The sequence below is a fragment of the Heloderma suspectum genome, chromosome 2 (assembly GCF_057233095.1).
Source record: "Heloderma suspectum isolate Gila_16-S chromosome 2, 16-S_ref, whole genome shotgun sequence".
Taxonomy (NCBI): domain Eukaryota; kingdom Metazoa; phylum Chordata; class Lepidosauria; order Squamata; family Helodermatidae; genus Heloderma; species Heloderma suspectum.
Genome location: NC_139459.1, coordinates 304,113,852 through 304,131,237, shown reverse-complemented (window position 1 = coordinate 304,131,237; position 17,386 = coordinate 304,113,852). Strand labels below are relative to the sequence as shown.

At 42.8% G+C, this 17,386-nt stretch overlaps 1 protein-coding gene across 6 annotated transcripts in view; it reads right to left on the bottom strand.

Moving 5' to 3' along the window:
- The window catches only part of CHCHD6 (coiled-coil-helix-coiled-coil-helix domain containing 6), a 294,049-nt gene that overhangs the window by 83,240 nt on the left and 193,423 nt on the right, over positions 1–17,386 (bottom strand). For 4 of the 6 annotated variants that reach the window (XM_084840184.1, XM_084840185.1, XM_084840181.1 and 1 more), the window contains one exon: positions 8,594–8,664. In XM_084840184.1, coding sequence (XP_084696310.1) covers positions 8,594–8,664 — 71 coding nt within the window. Of the gene's footprint in view, positions 1–7,327; positions 7,663–8,593; positions 8,665–17,386 lie in introns of those variants that run through there. The other 2 variants (XM_084840183.1, XM_084840182.1) reach the window with 2 other exon arrangements.

Below are 17,386 nucleotides of genomic sequence, written 5' to 3'. Positions count from 1 at the left end.
TGTGTGTAGATCCAAATCCCCAGCCTTTAATTCCACTAGTTAACACGTACACACCCAAAATAATACAGCTATTGTAGTAAAATCAAGCAGACAATGCATTTTGTGGCAGTTCTCCAAACCAACACAGTCTGCACACAATAAGGGCACATCAAGGAAGGTGGCAGAAAAGCTGCTAGTTTTCCAAGCTCTGAGCAGTAGGCTCCTGTTGCTAGGCGGCTCTTTGCTGGGAAAAAGACAGAGGCTGGAGAACATCCAGCATAGAAAGAAAGTGAAAATAGGGTAGGGGAGGACATTTCTGAAGATGCTGCAAAAGAACATGGATGCTAGAGGTTCAGATGTAAATAGTGGAGGCTGGTAGCTCTGATTTTGGTGGGGCTGAGCATCCATTCGGGGTTTCAGGCAGAACCAGCCAGAACTATAAAGGAGCTATCCAAGGTGCTGAAACCTATCTCCAAAGTAGGGACAGCACCTTGGATAGCTCCTTTAGAGATCTGGCTGGTTCTAACTGAAACCCAGAATGGAATCACAGCCCCACCAAAACTGGGGCCTCCACTGGAGGTAAGTGAGAAAGAAAGTGTAGGTCACACTGGATCAGGCCACCTGTGAATCAAGGCTGATACCCTCCCTCCAGCTGTGGCCACAGGATAATTAACCCATCACTGCTTTGCTAGGTGCCTTGGGAAAAGCAAATTCATTTCCATTTTGAGCAGATTTCCTCTCTTCTCAAAGAGCCAAACTTGTCCACCAACCTCAAAAGAACATTTTTATTGTGTGGCCTTGTTAGAGGAGTTCTGCACAACACTCTGAAATGGTGAAGTGCTGTCATAAATACCAGTTAGCGTTATTCATTCAGAGGAAATAAAAAGCCCTTTAATGCACCAGGCCACTTGTGCCAGAGCTGCAGATGGTCGAGAGGACGAGAAAATGAATGGAAAGGGATGCTACAGAAGCTTAGCAATGCCAAGGAAACAGCCTCCATAATTCGTGCCTCTTCCACTCATGCTGCCATTTGGTTTCTGAAAAGCAGGAGCTGCTGCTCGCCGTAGAGAAAAATCCTGTTTCTAGTTTATCCAAGCGCAGTAAATGGCACACATAAAAAAGATGGTATCTGGCAGAAGGTGACAAAAAAAGGAAGCACCTTTAACGTATATATGTAAGGAAAGAAATGAGGGGCTCCTTCTAGTAATTCACCATGAGTAATGGCAAGGGTGTGATAACACTAGAGCTAGGGAGAAAGGAAACCAATTTCCTATCACACTTTTTGTAAATAAATAAATAAATAAATAAATAAATAGCAGCTGTGTTTCTGTGAGCTGAGCATAAGGCTGGGACCTAGTTCCAACTCTGAGTTGAACAAGAACTGCGATCCCTTCACATTAGTGCAGCATTAGTAAAACCAATGGACTACACTGTTTTAAGGGGTCAACCCTAGCCCTCTAAGGGCCTAGTTAGACTATGAATTATCCCGGGACAACAGCTCCTGAACTGCTTTATTGTTTACACACTAAAATATTGAATCAGAGAGTGAAGTAATTTTAAGGAAAGAATCAACAAGACTAGGAGAGTTTAACTCCTGTCAAATGAATCTAAGTGTAAAGTGATGAGTGACCATGTAAACAGGAGCAGAAAACTATCTCTGGTGGATGGAGAGTAGGGTTCACTATGATCTGTCAGTGACCCTAGATAATTCCTACGTGTAGTGATGGCCACCAAATTGGATGGCTTCAAAAGAGGATTGGACAAATTCATGGAGGATAAGGCTATTGATGGCTACTAGTCCTGATGGCTATAAGCTACCTCCAGTATCAGAGGCAGTATGCCCATGTACTCCAGTTGCTGGGGAACATGGGTGGATGGGTGCTGTTGCACTCATGTCCTGCTTGTGGGTTTCCCATGGGCAGCTGGTTGGCCACTTTGTGAACAGAATGCTGGACTAGATGGACCCCTGGTCTGATCCTACATGGCTTTTATGTTATCTGCAAGGAAGTCTACCTTAAGACACCCAAATGACCCTGGTTACCTAGCAATAGTTGCCAACCACAGTTAGGGCTGGTTACACAGGCCCTGAAAGGAGCACCTACCTCTTAGCAATATAAAACAAGCCTTAGTTTTGCTATTCCCAGTCTGAATAAAACAATGGTGAGGCCATATTCAAACCTGGCCATTTCTGTGAAGTCCTCTCCAGTCTAAAGTTAAAACAGTATCATCAAACTGTGAGACAGGATTTAGTTTTGCATCTTCTACTGGATTAGTACTTTCCACATTTAGAGGTGTGTGCCAACAAAAGTGACAAAGTGTGCACACTGAGAATGCTTCAGAAATAATCCCAAGCGGTGACTGTCAGGTCCTACTGAATTCAGCCTCAGCATTTCACCTAGGATGGGAGGAAAACCCGGCTCACTTGCCTCCTACATAAACCATGAACAAAGGTCAGGATATAATCTTGGATGCAAAATCAGGATTGCCAATTGTGGCATAACTGAACAATATTAAGTAACGCTGATATAGCACCTTGGGTGTTTGTGAGGAGCCATTGGGGGTTGCCATACAATCCCCCAGATGTCCCTGGTTACCTAGCAATAGTAGCCAACCACAGTTAGATCTGGTTAAACAGAAAGAAAGGGAATCAGGGCAGGGGCTCTTTAAATGGTTCAAGGACTCTGAGGAAGAAGGAAGAAGTGGGGCAGAAGAACAGGACAAAAGCCTGAATGCTGTAGGGCTCTTCTACAGTAAAGAAAAATCTGAAGTCCTGTGGAGCATTTTACTTCCTTTTCTGAGGCGCATTGACAACTGGCAATTTAGATGGCAAACGCGACCAAATATCCTTTCTTAGCAGCCCCCATATAACTGAATGAAAAACAGCGCAATCTAGTGGCTGAAAAATAGCAGTACACCACATGGTTTATTCAAACCCGATTAAAAGAGGTTTGAATTGCGCCACCTTATGCCGCGGATAGTGTGGGAGGGGCCCTGGATGCTGACGACGACATCTAATTGACCCGCAAACGTCTGTGAGTGGCCTGTCATGACCGCACAATAAATGCCTCATATAGAAATGGCTGTAAGCTCAGGGTGGAGAGAAGAAAGACAGAGCTGGAGCAAAGAGGATCAGGAGGAGTGGCTGGAAAGAGCAACAGGAAAGGAACCAAGAACAGAAAGTACAAAAAGAGATAGTGAGAAGAGGGAAAGGGCAACTGGCTCATTAGAAGGCCAAAGAACAGAAACAGAGGAGTAGTTGCTAGGAAATATAAGACAGACCTTCCAATGCAGCAAGGAAAACACAAGAATAACAGCTCAAGAAAAGAGCTGCTCACTTCCACAGCAACCTCAGATAAGGGTCAGATAATCCTGACTCTACATCTATTTAGCTATGGCTGGGATCACTCTGTAGCCATTCCCTCTAATCCTGCAGCCACATACCTTTATCACTCTCTGGGCATTTGCTCTAGTTCAGCAGCAATTTACCTGCACTGTGGACCATCACCCTGATAGTATTGGTATTTTATTTATTTATTTATTTAAAGTATTTCTTGGTCACCTTTCAGGGCAGAAGTTTTCCCAAGGTGGCTTACAGCAATAAAATACATAAAAACAGTTAAAATATTAAAAGTGATAAATGCATAAACACAGTAAAATAGCAATAACAACGATAAAAGCCAAAAATACAACCAGCAGCAGCAACAATAACAGCAACAACTGCAGTCATATCATGAGAAGGCCACAGTAAAATAATATGTTTTCAAGGCCTTCCTGAAAGCCTGCAGTGATGGAGCATGGCAGACCTCTGATGGCAACTTGTTGAAAAGGTGGGGGGCCACTGCAGTGAAGGCTCTCTCATGTGTGGTCACCCACCTAGCTGCTCTCACAGGTGGGCAAATGAGAAGGACCTCTCTTTCTGATCTTAAAAGTGTGAGCAGGCTGATACTTACCCATTTGCACTGTAGACATCCAGCCCAATCTATCAGCTACTTACCTTACTCTGTGAGGATTTATCCTGATCCTACAGCCTGCTTACAAGTACTGCTCCAGGAACTTTTCACCTTATCCTGCAGCTACTTACTACAATCCCCAAGAGGTGAGTCTGATTCTGCAGCTACTGACTTGAATGAGCCTGTGCTCTAACAGAGGTTAATAAAGTGTATAGTTGCTGCATTTACATGGTCACATCGTTAATTTGGGATGAAAATAGGAGGAAGCACACCTTGTGACAGCGTTCAAAGCACTTCACATACATTAGCTCTGTAATCTTTACAACAATCACGTAAAGTAGGTTGGTATTATCATCCTGACATTGCACATAAAGAGCGGAGGCAAGAGAGAGTAAGCCTACATACAAAGTTCCTGGCAGTCTGAACCATGGATTTCCTGGCTCATACTCTTAGCCACCACACCAAATTAGATTAGCACTTCCCTCTCCAGACATACAAACTATGACAGACATGTAACTATTCCCTCTCATCCGCAGTTCTTTCCTAGTTTTAAGACAAAGTTCTGCAGAGTAACAGCTTTGTCTTTGTAAGTGAACTGTGTGATACGACAAAACCTCACAGGAAGACAAAGTCAATGAGGTGCCACCAGAAAACAGTGATAATATAAAAGAATAAGTGGACAGTGAGAAACAAGGAAGTCAGAATGATTATGACATGCTACTAGATGAAAGCTTAAACTTCTAATGAAAAAAACATGGTTAAGGAGCACATTAGAGAAGAAACATGCAGCAGCAACTGCTCAAATGTGTAGAATAGGGTGAGGTGAAGGATGTTTTCTAAAACCTTGTATGAAATATCCTTGCTAAAATAATTAAGGAGTCATCAACAGCAATCTTGACTTTTTGAGGAATGTCTCATTATACTAGATATTAGTGTGTGTTGCAGATCCTATCAAGTAAGAAAATGTGGAGAGATCAGATGAAGACCGAAAAAGAATGCACTGAAGGCCTTCATAAAAAGAGTCTTGGCACAACCAAAAACAGAAAATAAAGGACACAGCCTCAGATCTTAATCTCTTCCTGTAGGAAATCCTAAAGAACTTCCATATTTCTAATTATTGCTTTCTTGGCAACTAGAAACATAGCTCTGGAAACATATTTGGCTTCAGTATCATCTTCCTGTGTTATAAGATTAAAGACAACTGGAGAAAAGGTTGTCATAACTTAATTACTGCTTTCCAACTTTTGAAATATTTATTCCAACAGCAACATATTTTTAAGAGCAGATATTTTAAAAATGTATACAATGTGTCAGCAACTTTAGTTATGTGTGTGGGTTTGGGGTGGGGTGAGGGGACCGCAGCATGTCCAGGCTGTCTATTGCCCAGTTGTCCAAGCAAATCCAAATGTGATAAGTCAGTCACAATGTTAGCCTGTGGGGGTGGGGTGATCTGCTAGTCTCTGGCTTATGAGACACACTGGCCCAAGTATCTTGGGTTCCATTTTGAACCCCAAACCCCAAGTTAAAACAGATAAGCAGCCATGCTGCTATGACTCATCTTTGTTAATATTTAAAGCACTGTCACCCCACCATTCGGCCAAAAAGGCTCCCAGAGCAGCTTACAAAGATTAGAAATAAGACAGTCCCTGCTTTCAAGTTCAAGGTCTAAAAGGCATGACACAAAGGGAAAGGGAAAGAAGAGGGAAAAAAGCAAACTCAGACACTCGATTCTTAGTTACAACGTTCCGCAGGTACTAATTCAGTAGGTCTTGGAGTTGGATCAAGGCACAATGGAAGGGCTGCTGCTTCCTCTCTGATGGCATCAGCAGTGGCAGTAGCTGGAAGAAGGGGGCTCTCAGCTAGAGCAGTATGCAGACACAATGCAGGGTACCTCACTGCTGCTTCCTCTCCCTCTGATGGCATCAGCAGGGGCAACTGGTAGCTTGGGGCGGGGGGTGTGCTCTCAGCTGGAGATCCATCCATGCATGATATAGGGTGACTGACCTTTATGCCAAGTATTCTCTGCCCTGAGCAGGATCCTTCCTGGGAGGAAACCATCAAAACCCTCTCAATCCATATTGCCAGGGAGGCACCTCCCTAAGCATGGTCCCCTAGCCTTTGGGATTCAAAGTCTTCTCAAACTGCTCTACAACCCCCCTGCTCACTCTCATCAAGCAACACAGGATGTTCATTAGTACAGGATGTAACTATGAAAACAGTTTTGTTCTCTGAAAGCAGTTGTAGGTAACTAGATCATGATAAACTCTGTGCAACACTGAAATTCTGTTGTACCTTACCTTCTGGAAATTTGGACTTCTTTACATACCAATAGGGTTGAACATTTTGCCAGTCTCCAGGGCAGGACAGAAGTCTTGTCTGAGAGCAAATATTAAAACGATCCTGAACCACGATCAGTGTGCAGTTCCCTGCATGATTTTTGTGGGATCCTGATTAATCCTGTTAACCCATTCCTTGTTCCTGTAAGGTAAGGATGGGGAATCTGCATCCCATGGAGGTCCCCCATCCGGTCCAAGTAGCCTCCCTGAACACCTTCCAAAAGGCAGGCCTTGGTTCATTCTACACAATCTAGACAGATCTACTTTACTTTTGTCATCACTCCCATAATGCATTCCATTAAACCCAATTGCTCTCTAAATGTAGTGTAGTTTGTTATGATATTAACAGTATAACTGCCCTAGCATTGCCAACATTAAAGAATCTTCAAGGAAGAGGATTTATTTTCTTATTAAAATATAGGGAATACTATGCTAGACACCATCACCACCACAGAAATAGGTTTAGAATATGAAACATGTATTAAAAGGTGACAAAAAGAAGGCACAAAGTATCAAAAGCATCTTGGTGTCAAGTTAAAAATAGTATTTTAAGAAATGTAGCTCATATTCTATTAATTAACACCTAATGTCTAATGTATCACCATTTATTTGCCTGTTGCAATGAAAAAGGTGCGAACTCTTAATCGTCTCCTTGATATTATCACTCTGAGGGCCACTGCATACAATATGGTCCAATTTTACAAGTCCTCTGATAAAGGTACACTGTGCAGGTTTCCTCGGCCAACTGTAATGTGCCTCATGAACATGTTAAAATGTGTATTTGTTGTAAGCCCTATATATTACAGGTTTTACTGCATACGATCCAAATGTATGTTACACAGGCACGAGGTGACCCTTATAAAAAGTCCTGGAGATTTTTAATCTAGCCCTTCAATTTGAGGATGTCCTGTATTTTTTACTCCAAGATCTATTCGTTGGTTTATAGTAGAAAGGTAGATTGCAGTGATTTAGGCTTCCTACAGCTCAGATCATGCTCACATACTTCTCCTTAGATGAAGGGCCATATAAAAAGACACTACATCACAGAGGTTCTCAAAAACCTTAACTACAAGAGAAAAACATTGAAACCTCTCCTGGGTGCAGTAGCACACTTTCCCCACAGTGCAACTACAAAAATACCTGTATTTCTGGTCTGTTAAACTGGCTCCTGTAAAGGTTGAAAGGATGGGGTGGAATGCAAAGCTGAGGTAGGGGCAGAGGTAAGGCCCAGCAAAGATGAGAAATGCATCTTATTAGCCATTGTGTGAAACAGAATGCCGGACCAAGATGGATCTTCAGCCTGATCAAGCATGTTTCTTATGTTCTTAAGGCACTGGTCTCTCAGGGAACACAGAAGCAGAATCCCCTTGCTTCTAAGATGAATGAGCAAGCATGACCTAGAAGATTTTAGAGCAGAGGTGGGCAACTTTGGGTAGTCCAGGGGCCATCCCCCCAACCCCGAACCTCACCACCACCACAGTCCCCTCCAAAATTTAGTTTTTTTAAAGAAATTAAATGGTGTCTGGAGCAGCTATGGAGTGCGAAAGTGGTCAAAATTAGTTTGTTTTCAAGCTAATTATGACCTTTTTGGTACTCTGTAGTACCTACTGAACACCCAAAGGGCCAAAAAAGCTTTAAAATGGGTATTCTGGATGCCATTTTGTTTTGTTTTTTAAAAAATTTACAGTTGGGAGGGCAGCAGGGGCCACATGTTGCCCACCTGTTCTAGAGAGATCACAAAGAAGCATATTGTTTACTCTGGCCTATAGTTAGGTGTTGTTCTTGGTTTCTTTGTAGTTCCCTGCTTTGGCCAGAACTGGGTGGTGGCACACAAGGTGAATCTGAGATATAACACCTGAGATGTTATATTCAGGACTCACAATGATTCTGACGCAATCACAGGGGACAGGAAATAACAAGATTATTTAGACATTTATCCCCCACCTTTCTATGATAAAATAAAACTCAAGGCAACTTACAACTAAAATATATAAAAATCACAATAAACCTAACAATAAACAAATGGTATAAAAACAAACAAATAAATACTAAAATGCTCTTCCTGTTCATCAATTATAGACTCTGCTAAGTTTGTTGGACTATTCTGGTTGACTCTGATAATAGAACCACTGAACAGCATACATAAGAATAGAGCAGGTTGGTCCTTGGCCTTGTAGTTCCTCCTCGACATACATCAAACTTTGGTGGAGAGATCAGAGAAAAGCTCATACCTCTCAGGACTACAATCTGGCCACCTGTGGAAACCAGTCTTATGTTTTCTGTATCAAAGGTGCTGTATAAAGGCAAAGATAAAAACTGGTTTCTTACCTGATCTGATCCTCTGCATTGGTGATTGCCTCATTGTATTGGTCCAAAGTCAGCTTGTAGATTTCAGAATTCTGAAATTTTTTTAAAAAGCATCACTCAGCATTAAAAAAATTAGTTTCTTAAACTGCACAGTCCTATAAGACACTCCTACAACTGGTGAAGAAAAATGGGACAGTCAGGTAGCCATACTACATATTAGGCAGTCTTCTCCAGCCCAGAGCCTGCCCATCATCCCACACCATTAGCCATGCTGGCTTTGGCTGATGGGTGTTGTAGTCCAAAACATCTGGAGGGCACCAGGCTGGGAAGGCTGCATTAAGGCACCAAAAGGAGGGCCCCTAAGAATGAAAAAGTGTGTGAAAATAGATTCCCAAACCATTCCTCATCACTACCAGTCAACCTGAGAGTCTATGATTTGATACATAAGCCCATGTCACTCTTATTACATTGAGTGAGGAGCAAATTAACACTCCACCTCCAGACCAAAGCAAACACACTCCAGACCTGGGCTGTGAGGAAGAAGGGAACAGTTCATACTTCCCCTAGCAGCTGCCTGTGCCTTCTTCATACTTGAGGGATCCATGGGTGTGGTAGATGCATCATATTCAGTCATAACCAAACCAGAAGCATAAAAGATTACACAGGTCAATGGGGGAAAATCAAGCATCAATAATATAAAACAAATAGATTTATTAAAAGTGATCACCTGACGGTATACTGTATTTGTTTTTAAACTCCATCTGAAGATAACACAGCAACTTTACAAGTATGGCAACCTCACTTTGTAAAGTGAAGCCATGTAAGAAATTCTGTCCAAATCAGGAGAAAGCAGCTCTTTTCTAGCCTTTATATAGACTAATGAGAGCAAGCAACACACAAGATATTCCACATTACTAATCTACAAAGCAAACTAAGGAGACTGAAGGGAGTGTGTGACTATTCACTGGCTTGACTTCTGACCTTTATATAGGTCATATGTTGCTTCACTGCTTTATGCCTCCACATTTCTCCCTGGTAATCTGGGCCTAAAGATGGTTACCTCCAAATGTTCACACTCGGAAACCTTTGTCCAAACCATGATTGCCACATATAGTATGGAACCATTCTTAGCTGTTTCATCTATGCAACAGAAACAAATGGCATATGGAAACATTTACTCTGTAGCTAGCTGTTTAACAGTGACAGACAAAATAGATAAACACAAACCGAAAGAATTCATTAAAAAGGGAGGAGGGATAAAATAGAGTATGAGAGAAATATAATATCATTCTCTTTCCAGTTTCCCTGTTCTTTCCAGTTTATGGGTAGTATCCAATTGGGCCCCTGCATGCATGGCCAGCCTAGCTGGCCCCAGTCTATGCATGCCCAGCCCTGCCAGCCTGAGTCCACACATGGCCATGATGTAGCACTTCTGGGGGCAAGCCCCAAACCAAGCAAAAATAAGCATTTAATTAATAGAGCAGGTTGCCACCCCTTCCAAAAATGAGCATTTAGGCGCGTTTCAGGACTTGCACCCAGAAGCTCTACATCGCAGCCCCAGGCAGACCAGGGCCCAGTGGGGATGGCCACGTGTGCAAGGCCCCAGTTGGATACTACCCTAGATCACGATTAAATCATGATTATCTCAAGTTTTATTTTCCCTCCAAGTCCTTCTCACTACAGCTGCTCAGATAAACTTTTCTTCCTGTGTTTACTCTTATTCTCTTGCAATATCTTGCCAAAGTCATACTGCTTAGGAAAAACACAACTTGAACACAAAAAGGTCACTTATTCTGCTTGCAACCTTGTCCCTCCCTGGATATGTTTGCATTTTTGTGCATTTTCCTACCACTTTTCTTCCAGAATTCATAAATTAACAGGTTTATATAAACATGCTTTGATAATCCTTTCAAACTTGCTATATGAAAGCATTATTCTTAGATGTATCTTTATGCATTACAGTAAGAAGCCACAGCAGGGAATTGTTTTCACAGGTTTTGACTCAAAAAAATCTCTCTTAGGAACTGAAAAGTCACAGATGAGCCCTCACCTCAAAATGCATTTTGGCAGCGAGCTGCTGAGTGATTTTATTTACTTATTTGTTACATAATGGTCAATTTTATTTTGCTTTGGAGCTTTATTTCTCTGTCTCGTATACATGCGCGCACACACAATCTCCTGTCAACAATGTAGAGTTCACAGATTTTAATGGCACCCTTTTTTCGCTGTCCTGTAGCTCCCTGCTGCCTCTTACTTGCCTCTGAAAAAACCCAAAGACCTGTGCTCCATTAATTAAAATTGCCATTAAAAATTAAATATTGTGAATAAGTAGGTGCGAGCATTATCTCCATGGGTTTCATAAGTCTCACTGTTTCTCCAATTACTTCTCAAGCAATTTTCATATTTCATACTGTCTGATTTCTCCTAGGACCTGGATTTGCAAGATCAAAAAAGATGACAAAAAGAAGGAAAAGCAAGCAAGACTGAAAGGTACCAAAATGAAACATTTTGCAGGCGACAGGAAGGAGTCCCATCAGATACCATTAGCCAGCAGCGATTTGCAATGAAACAGCAGCGGGAATGGAAAACAGGAACAAATATGTTGTACATGAGGCTCAGCATGAAGCTGGCATTTAACCCACCTAAGACAGAAAAAAGAAAAGCAGCCAACAGCCTTGTTCCCAGGCAAGAGTGTTTTTTAAAGTGGCTGTAGAAATAACTTGGCCTACAGAAAACAGAAAGTACAAGAACATGGTTCTCTAGCTATAAGGATGACAAAAGCGCATGAAAAGCTATCACCACATATTTATCGATTAGATTTCTCAGTCACCTTTAAGAACATAAGAACATAAGAAGAGGCATGCTAGAGCAGACCAAGGGTCCATCTAGTCCAGCATTCCGTTCACACAGTGGCCAACCACTTCTCAACCAGGAACCCAAAAGCAGGGCATAAGCACAACAGCACCTTCCCACCCATGTCCCCCAGCAACTCGTGTACATAGGCTCACTGCCTCTGCTACTGGAGGCAGCACATAGCCATCAGGGCTAGTAGCCATTGATAGCTTTTCCTCCAGGAATTTGTCTAACCCCCTTTTAAAGCCATCCAAATTGGTGGCCATCACTACATCCTGTGTGAAGAAGTACTTCCTTTTATCTGTCCTGAATCTCCCACCAATCAGCTTCATAGGATGACCCCAGGTTCTAGTATTTTTAGAGAGGGAGAGAAATGTCTCCGACTTCCGGTTTGGAGCCATGTCGCCCTGGCAGCGTTCTGCGGAGGCTCCGTGGGACGCTATCTCAAACAGCTTTTAAAAGGTTGAAAAACGTTTTCATCTTCCCCTGGAATGAAAAAGGAAAGCAAGAGCAGCATCTGGATGAAATCTTGGAAGAGCAGCTTATTTTGCGAAGCAGCAGAAGGGCTGAACTCCACGGTAGTCTGCCAGAGCTTTGACACCGCTCAAAGTTGTTTTGAAACTCCTATCTAATTAGGAGAACACAGGGCTGATGAGTTCCAAATGTAGTTATTAGTGTTTATGGACTAAAGAATACCAACAATATTTGAGGACCTGCAAGATCTGTTTGAAGAGAAGGATGGAAACATCAAGGAGAAAAAAAGGAGCAGGATCTCCGCCGACCCCCCCTACACCTCCTGTGGCAAAGGCTCCGAGAAGCGATGGAAATACAGGGGAGTTGCTTGCTCTGATAAAAACTTTGTCTTCACAGTTTGCTGAACAGGATAAGAGACTGGATACAATTCAAAATTCCATCACCGCCCTGCAAGGGGCTGTGGACTTAACACTTCTTGGCAAAAGATGGAGGCGAAGGTTAACAAGCTGCAAGATCGGGTGGCAGCGCAGGAGATTGCATCACAAGCTTTTTACAACAATTTGTCTGTCAGAATCCCCCAACTTGAGGCTTTCATGCGCAGGGCAAATGTACATATTATTGGTATCAAAGATCTACCTACTGATGTAAATTTGTCTACTTTTGTAGATAAGTTTCTTCATGAGATACTCCCTGTGTCATCTGATTATTTACTTGATATTGAGCAGGCATTTCATGTGCCAAATGCCAAAGGGACTGATTATATGATTATAGTCCAATTTGCAAGAATCTTCACAAAAAATTATATCCTGCGTTTGGCAAGAGGGGGCGGAAATCTTTTTTGGGGATCAAAACAAGACGTTGTTGTTTATTCGGTCAGTCGCTTCCGACTCTTCGTGACTTCATGGACCAGCCCACGCCAGAGCTTCCTGTCGGCCATCACCACCCCCAGCTCCCCCAAGGTCGAGTCCATCACCTCCAGAATATCATCCATCCGTCTTGCCCTTGGTCGGCCCCTCTTCCTTTGGCCTTCCACGTTCCCTAGCACCAGCATCTTCTCCAGGGTATCCTGTCTTCTCATGATGTGGCCAAAGTACTTCAGTTTTGCCTTTAAGATCATTCCCTCAAGTGAGCAGTCTGGCTTTATTTCCTGGAGTATGGACTGGTTTGATCTTCTTGCAGTCCAAGGCACTCTCAGAATTTTCCTCCAGCACCACAGTTCAAAAGCATCTATCTTCCTTCGCTCAGCCTTCCTTATGTTCCAGCTCTCACAGCCATAGGTTACTACGGGGAATACTATGCGGACTAGCTTTCACTATGCAGTCCTTTGTTGTCAGTGTGATGTCTCTGCTCTTCACTATTTTATCCAGATTTGTCATTGCTCTCCTCCCAAGAAGTAAACGTCTTCTGATTTCCTGGCTGCAGTCAGCGTCTGCAGTAATCTTTGCACCTAGAAAGACAAAGTCTGTCACTGCCTCCACGTTTTCTCCCTCTATTTGCCTAGTTATCTAGTTATCAATCAAGTTGGTTGCCATAATCTTGGTTTTTTTGAGGTTTAACTGCAACCCAGCTTTTGCACTTTCTTCTTTCACCTTCGTCATGAGGTTCCTCAGCTCCTCCTCACTTTCAGCCATCAAAGTGGTATCATCTGCATATCGGAGATTGTTAATGTTTCTTCCAGCGATTTTAACTCCGGCCTTGACTTCATCAAGCCCAGCACGTCTCATTGATGTGTTCTGCATACAGGTTGAATGGGTAGGGTGAGAGTATACAACCCTGCCGTACTCCTTTCCCAATCTTAAACCAGTCCGTTGTTCCGTGGTCTGTTCTTACCGTTGCTACTTGGTCGTTATACACATTCCTCAGGAGGCAGACAAGATGACTTGGTATCCCCATACCACCAAGAACTTGCCACAATTTGTTATGATCCACACAGTCAAAGGCTTTAGAACAGTCAATAAAACAGAAATAGATGTTTTTCTGAAACTCCCTGGCTTTCTCCATTATCCAGCGGATATTGGCAATTTGGTTTCTACTTCCTCTGCCTTTTCGAAACCCAGCTTGTACATCTGGCAATTCTCGTTCCATGAATTGCTGGAGTCTACCTTGCAAGATCTTGAGCATTACCTTACTGGCTTGTGAAATAAGTGCCACTGTTCGATAGTTAGAACATTCTTTGGTGTTTCCCTTTTTTGATATGGGGATATAAGTTGATTTTTTCCAATCTGTTGGCCATTCTTGTGTTTTCCAAATTTGCTGGCATATGGCATGCATCACCTTGACAGCATCCTCTTGCAAGATTTTAAACAGTTCAGCTGGGATACCGTCATCTCCTGTTGCCTTGTTATTAGCAATGCTTCTTAAGGCCCATTCAACCTCACTCTTCAGGATGTCTGGCTCTAGTTCACTGACCACACCGTCAAATCTATCCCCGATATTATCCTTCCTATACAGATCTTCCGTATATTCTTGCCACCTTTTCTTGATCTCTTCTGCTTCTGTTAGGTCCTTGCCATCTTTGTTTTTGATCATACCCATTTTTGCCTGGAATTTACCTCCGATGTTTCTAATTTTCTGGAAGAGGTCTCTTGTCCTTCCTATTCTATTATCTTCTTCCGTTTCCGCGCATTGCTTGTTTAAAAAAAAATTCCTTATCTCTTCTGGCTAACCTCTGGAATTGTGCATTGAATTGGGCATATCTCCCCCTATCACTGTCGCCTTTTGCTTTCCTTCTTTCTTGGGCTGCTTCCAGTGTCTCAGCAGACAGCCATCTTGCCTTCTTGGTTTTCTTGTTCTTTGGGACGTTTTTTGTTGCCACCTCCTGAACAATGCTGCGAACTTCTGTCCATAGTTCTTCCAGGACCCCATCTACTAAATCTAGTCCCTTAAATCTATTCTTCACCTCCACTGCATTTTCATGAGGAATATTTGTGAGCTCATATCTAATTGATCTGTGGGTCTTCCCTATTCTCTTTAGTCTGATTCTAAATTGTGCAATAAGAAGTTCATGATTTGAACTACAATCAGCTCCAGGTCTTGTTTTTACCAACTGCATAGATGTCTGCCACCTTTGGCTACAAAGGATGTAGTCAATGTGATTTTGGTGTCGACCATCTGGTGAAGTCCAAGTATAAAGTCGTCTCTTAGGTTATTGGAAGAGAGTGTTTGTTATGCACAGTGAGTTGTCTTGGCAAAATTCTATCAGCCTATGTCCTGCTTCATTTTGTTCTCCCAGACCGTGCTTGCCTGTAATTCCAGGTGTCGTTTGTCTACCCACCTTAGCATTCCAGTCTCCTGTAATGAAAATAACATCTTTGTTTGGCGTACTATCCAGTAGGTGCTGCAGATCCTCAAAGAACTGATCTACTTCTGCTTCTTCAGCATCTGTGGTTGGGGCATATATTGGGATCACTGTGATGTTAAATGGCTTACCCTGAATTCGAATTGAGATCATTCTGTCATTTTTTGGATTGTATCCAAGAACTGCTTTAGCCACTATATTATTAATTATGAAGGCTACTCCATTTCTTCTGTGGTCCTCTTGTCCACAGTAGTAGATCTGGTGGTCATTTGATGTGAAGTGGCCCATTCCAGTCCATTTCAGTTCACTGGCACCCAAAATGTCTATATTTAATCTTGACATCTCCCCAATAACCACATCCAATTTGCCCTGGCTCATAGATCTTACATTCCAGATTCCTATGGTGTGTTGATCTTTAGAACATCGGATTTGTCGTTCACCACCAGCACCATCGGCTGCTAGCCGTCCTTTTGGCTTTGAGCTAGCTGCATCATCACATCTGGGGCTAGTTGAACTTATCCTCTGTTCCTCCCCGGTAGCATTTTGACCAGCTTCCGACCTGGGAGTCCCATCTTCCGATGGTATACCAACATATCTCTGGTTGTACTGATCTATTTAGTTTTCATGGCAAGAATACTGGGGTGGGTTGCTGTTTCCTTCCCCAGGGATTGTATTTAGTCTGACCTCTCTGCCATGACCTTCCCGTCCTGGGTGTCCCTTCACAGTTTAGCTCATGACGTCATTGAGTGTCAAGGGCTCCTTGGTGGCCTTTCTCAGTCTAATCCAGTAGCACAGTCCAGACACAGACAAAGGGATTCTTTTCAAAGCTTTATTCCTCTTTTACAACTTAACAACTCTACTGTTAGCAACTAGATATGAGCGGCAGAGTACCTATGCCCTAAGTTGGAACAGTTGGTCCCCATTTGAAGGAGAATCACTGGCAGACCCTGAACTTATGGGCTAGGGAGAGTCCCTCCCCTTTTCCCTTGGATCCTCTGGGCGCAACTGTTGTTTGCGCGCCAACCGGGCACTACGCCTCCTACGTCGGCGTCGCACGTCCAGTAAGTCTTCTTCCCACGCTCTCTCACTCCTGGGACTGCTATCTATGCCAGGAATGCCGGTGGGAAGAATCTCTGCCAGCTGTTGGCCCTGGGAAGGATGAGCACGCTCCTCTCCCAGGAGTGGCTGCTCTTCCTCAGAATCAGAACTACTCTGGGATTCTATGGGCTCAGTGTCCACCCTGACATCAAGGTGCTCAAGCTCCAGCACCACGACAAGTTAACGATCTCCTTTGCTGAAGCAAAACAAGATAGAGTTATGTTATTTCCGGATTACACCAAAGAAGTTGCTGATAAAAGAAGGCAATTTACCAAGGCGAGAAACCTGGCAAGACAAATGAACTTACAATATCATTTATTTATTTATTTATTTATTTATTATTAAATTTATTAATCGCCCATCTGGCTGGTCACCCAGTCACTCTGGGCGATGTACAATATACAATAAAACAATAAAATTCTACAATAAAAACATTTTCTAAAATACCCTAACCCAGCCCAAATGCCTGCCTGAACAGCCACGTTTTTAATGCACGATGGAAGCTCATTAAAGAGGGGGCATGGCGGAGTTCCCTAGGGAGGGAGTTCCACAGAGTGGGGGCCACTACAGAAAAGGCCCTCTCCCTCATTCCCACCAGTCTAGCTGTCCTGGCTGATGGGAAAGAGAGAAGGCCATCCGAGGCTGATCTTGTTAAGCGGCCTGTCTGGTGCTGCTGGAGGCGCTCCTTAAGATAGGCTGGGCCGGAATCATATAGGGTTTTAAAGGTCAAAACCAACACCTTGAATTTGGCCCAGAAAACAACTGGTAACCAGTGTTAAAATATCCTGCTACATTTTGCATTTTTTTTCTGAAGATCAGATGAAGAAGTTTCTAAATCACGAAATGGCGGAGGCGTGGCTAATCGGAAAAACACGCGAGACTTCTTTTCCAGCCCCATGAACTGGAATTCATAAACATGTTTTGTCAATTGGCTATGTTTAGTCTGTAAAATCCAGGCTAGGCCAGAGATAATTTCTTATATATATATTCGTCTTTTTTCTCTCATTTTTTTCCCTTTAAATCCTTTCTCTTTAAAATCGATATGATATACTGTACTTAAATCTACTATCTGAGGGTGTATAGAAATGTGC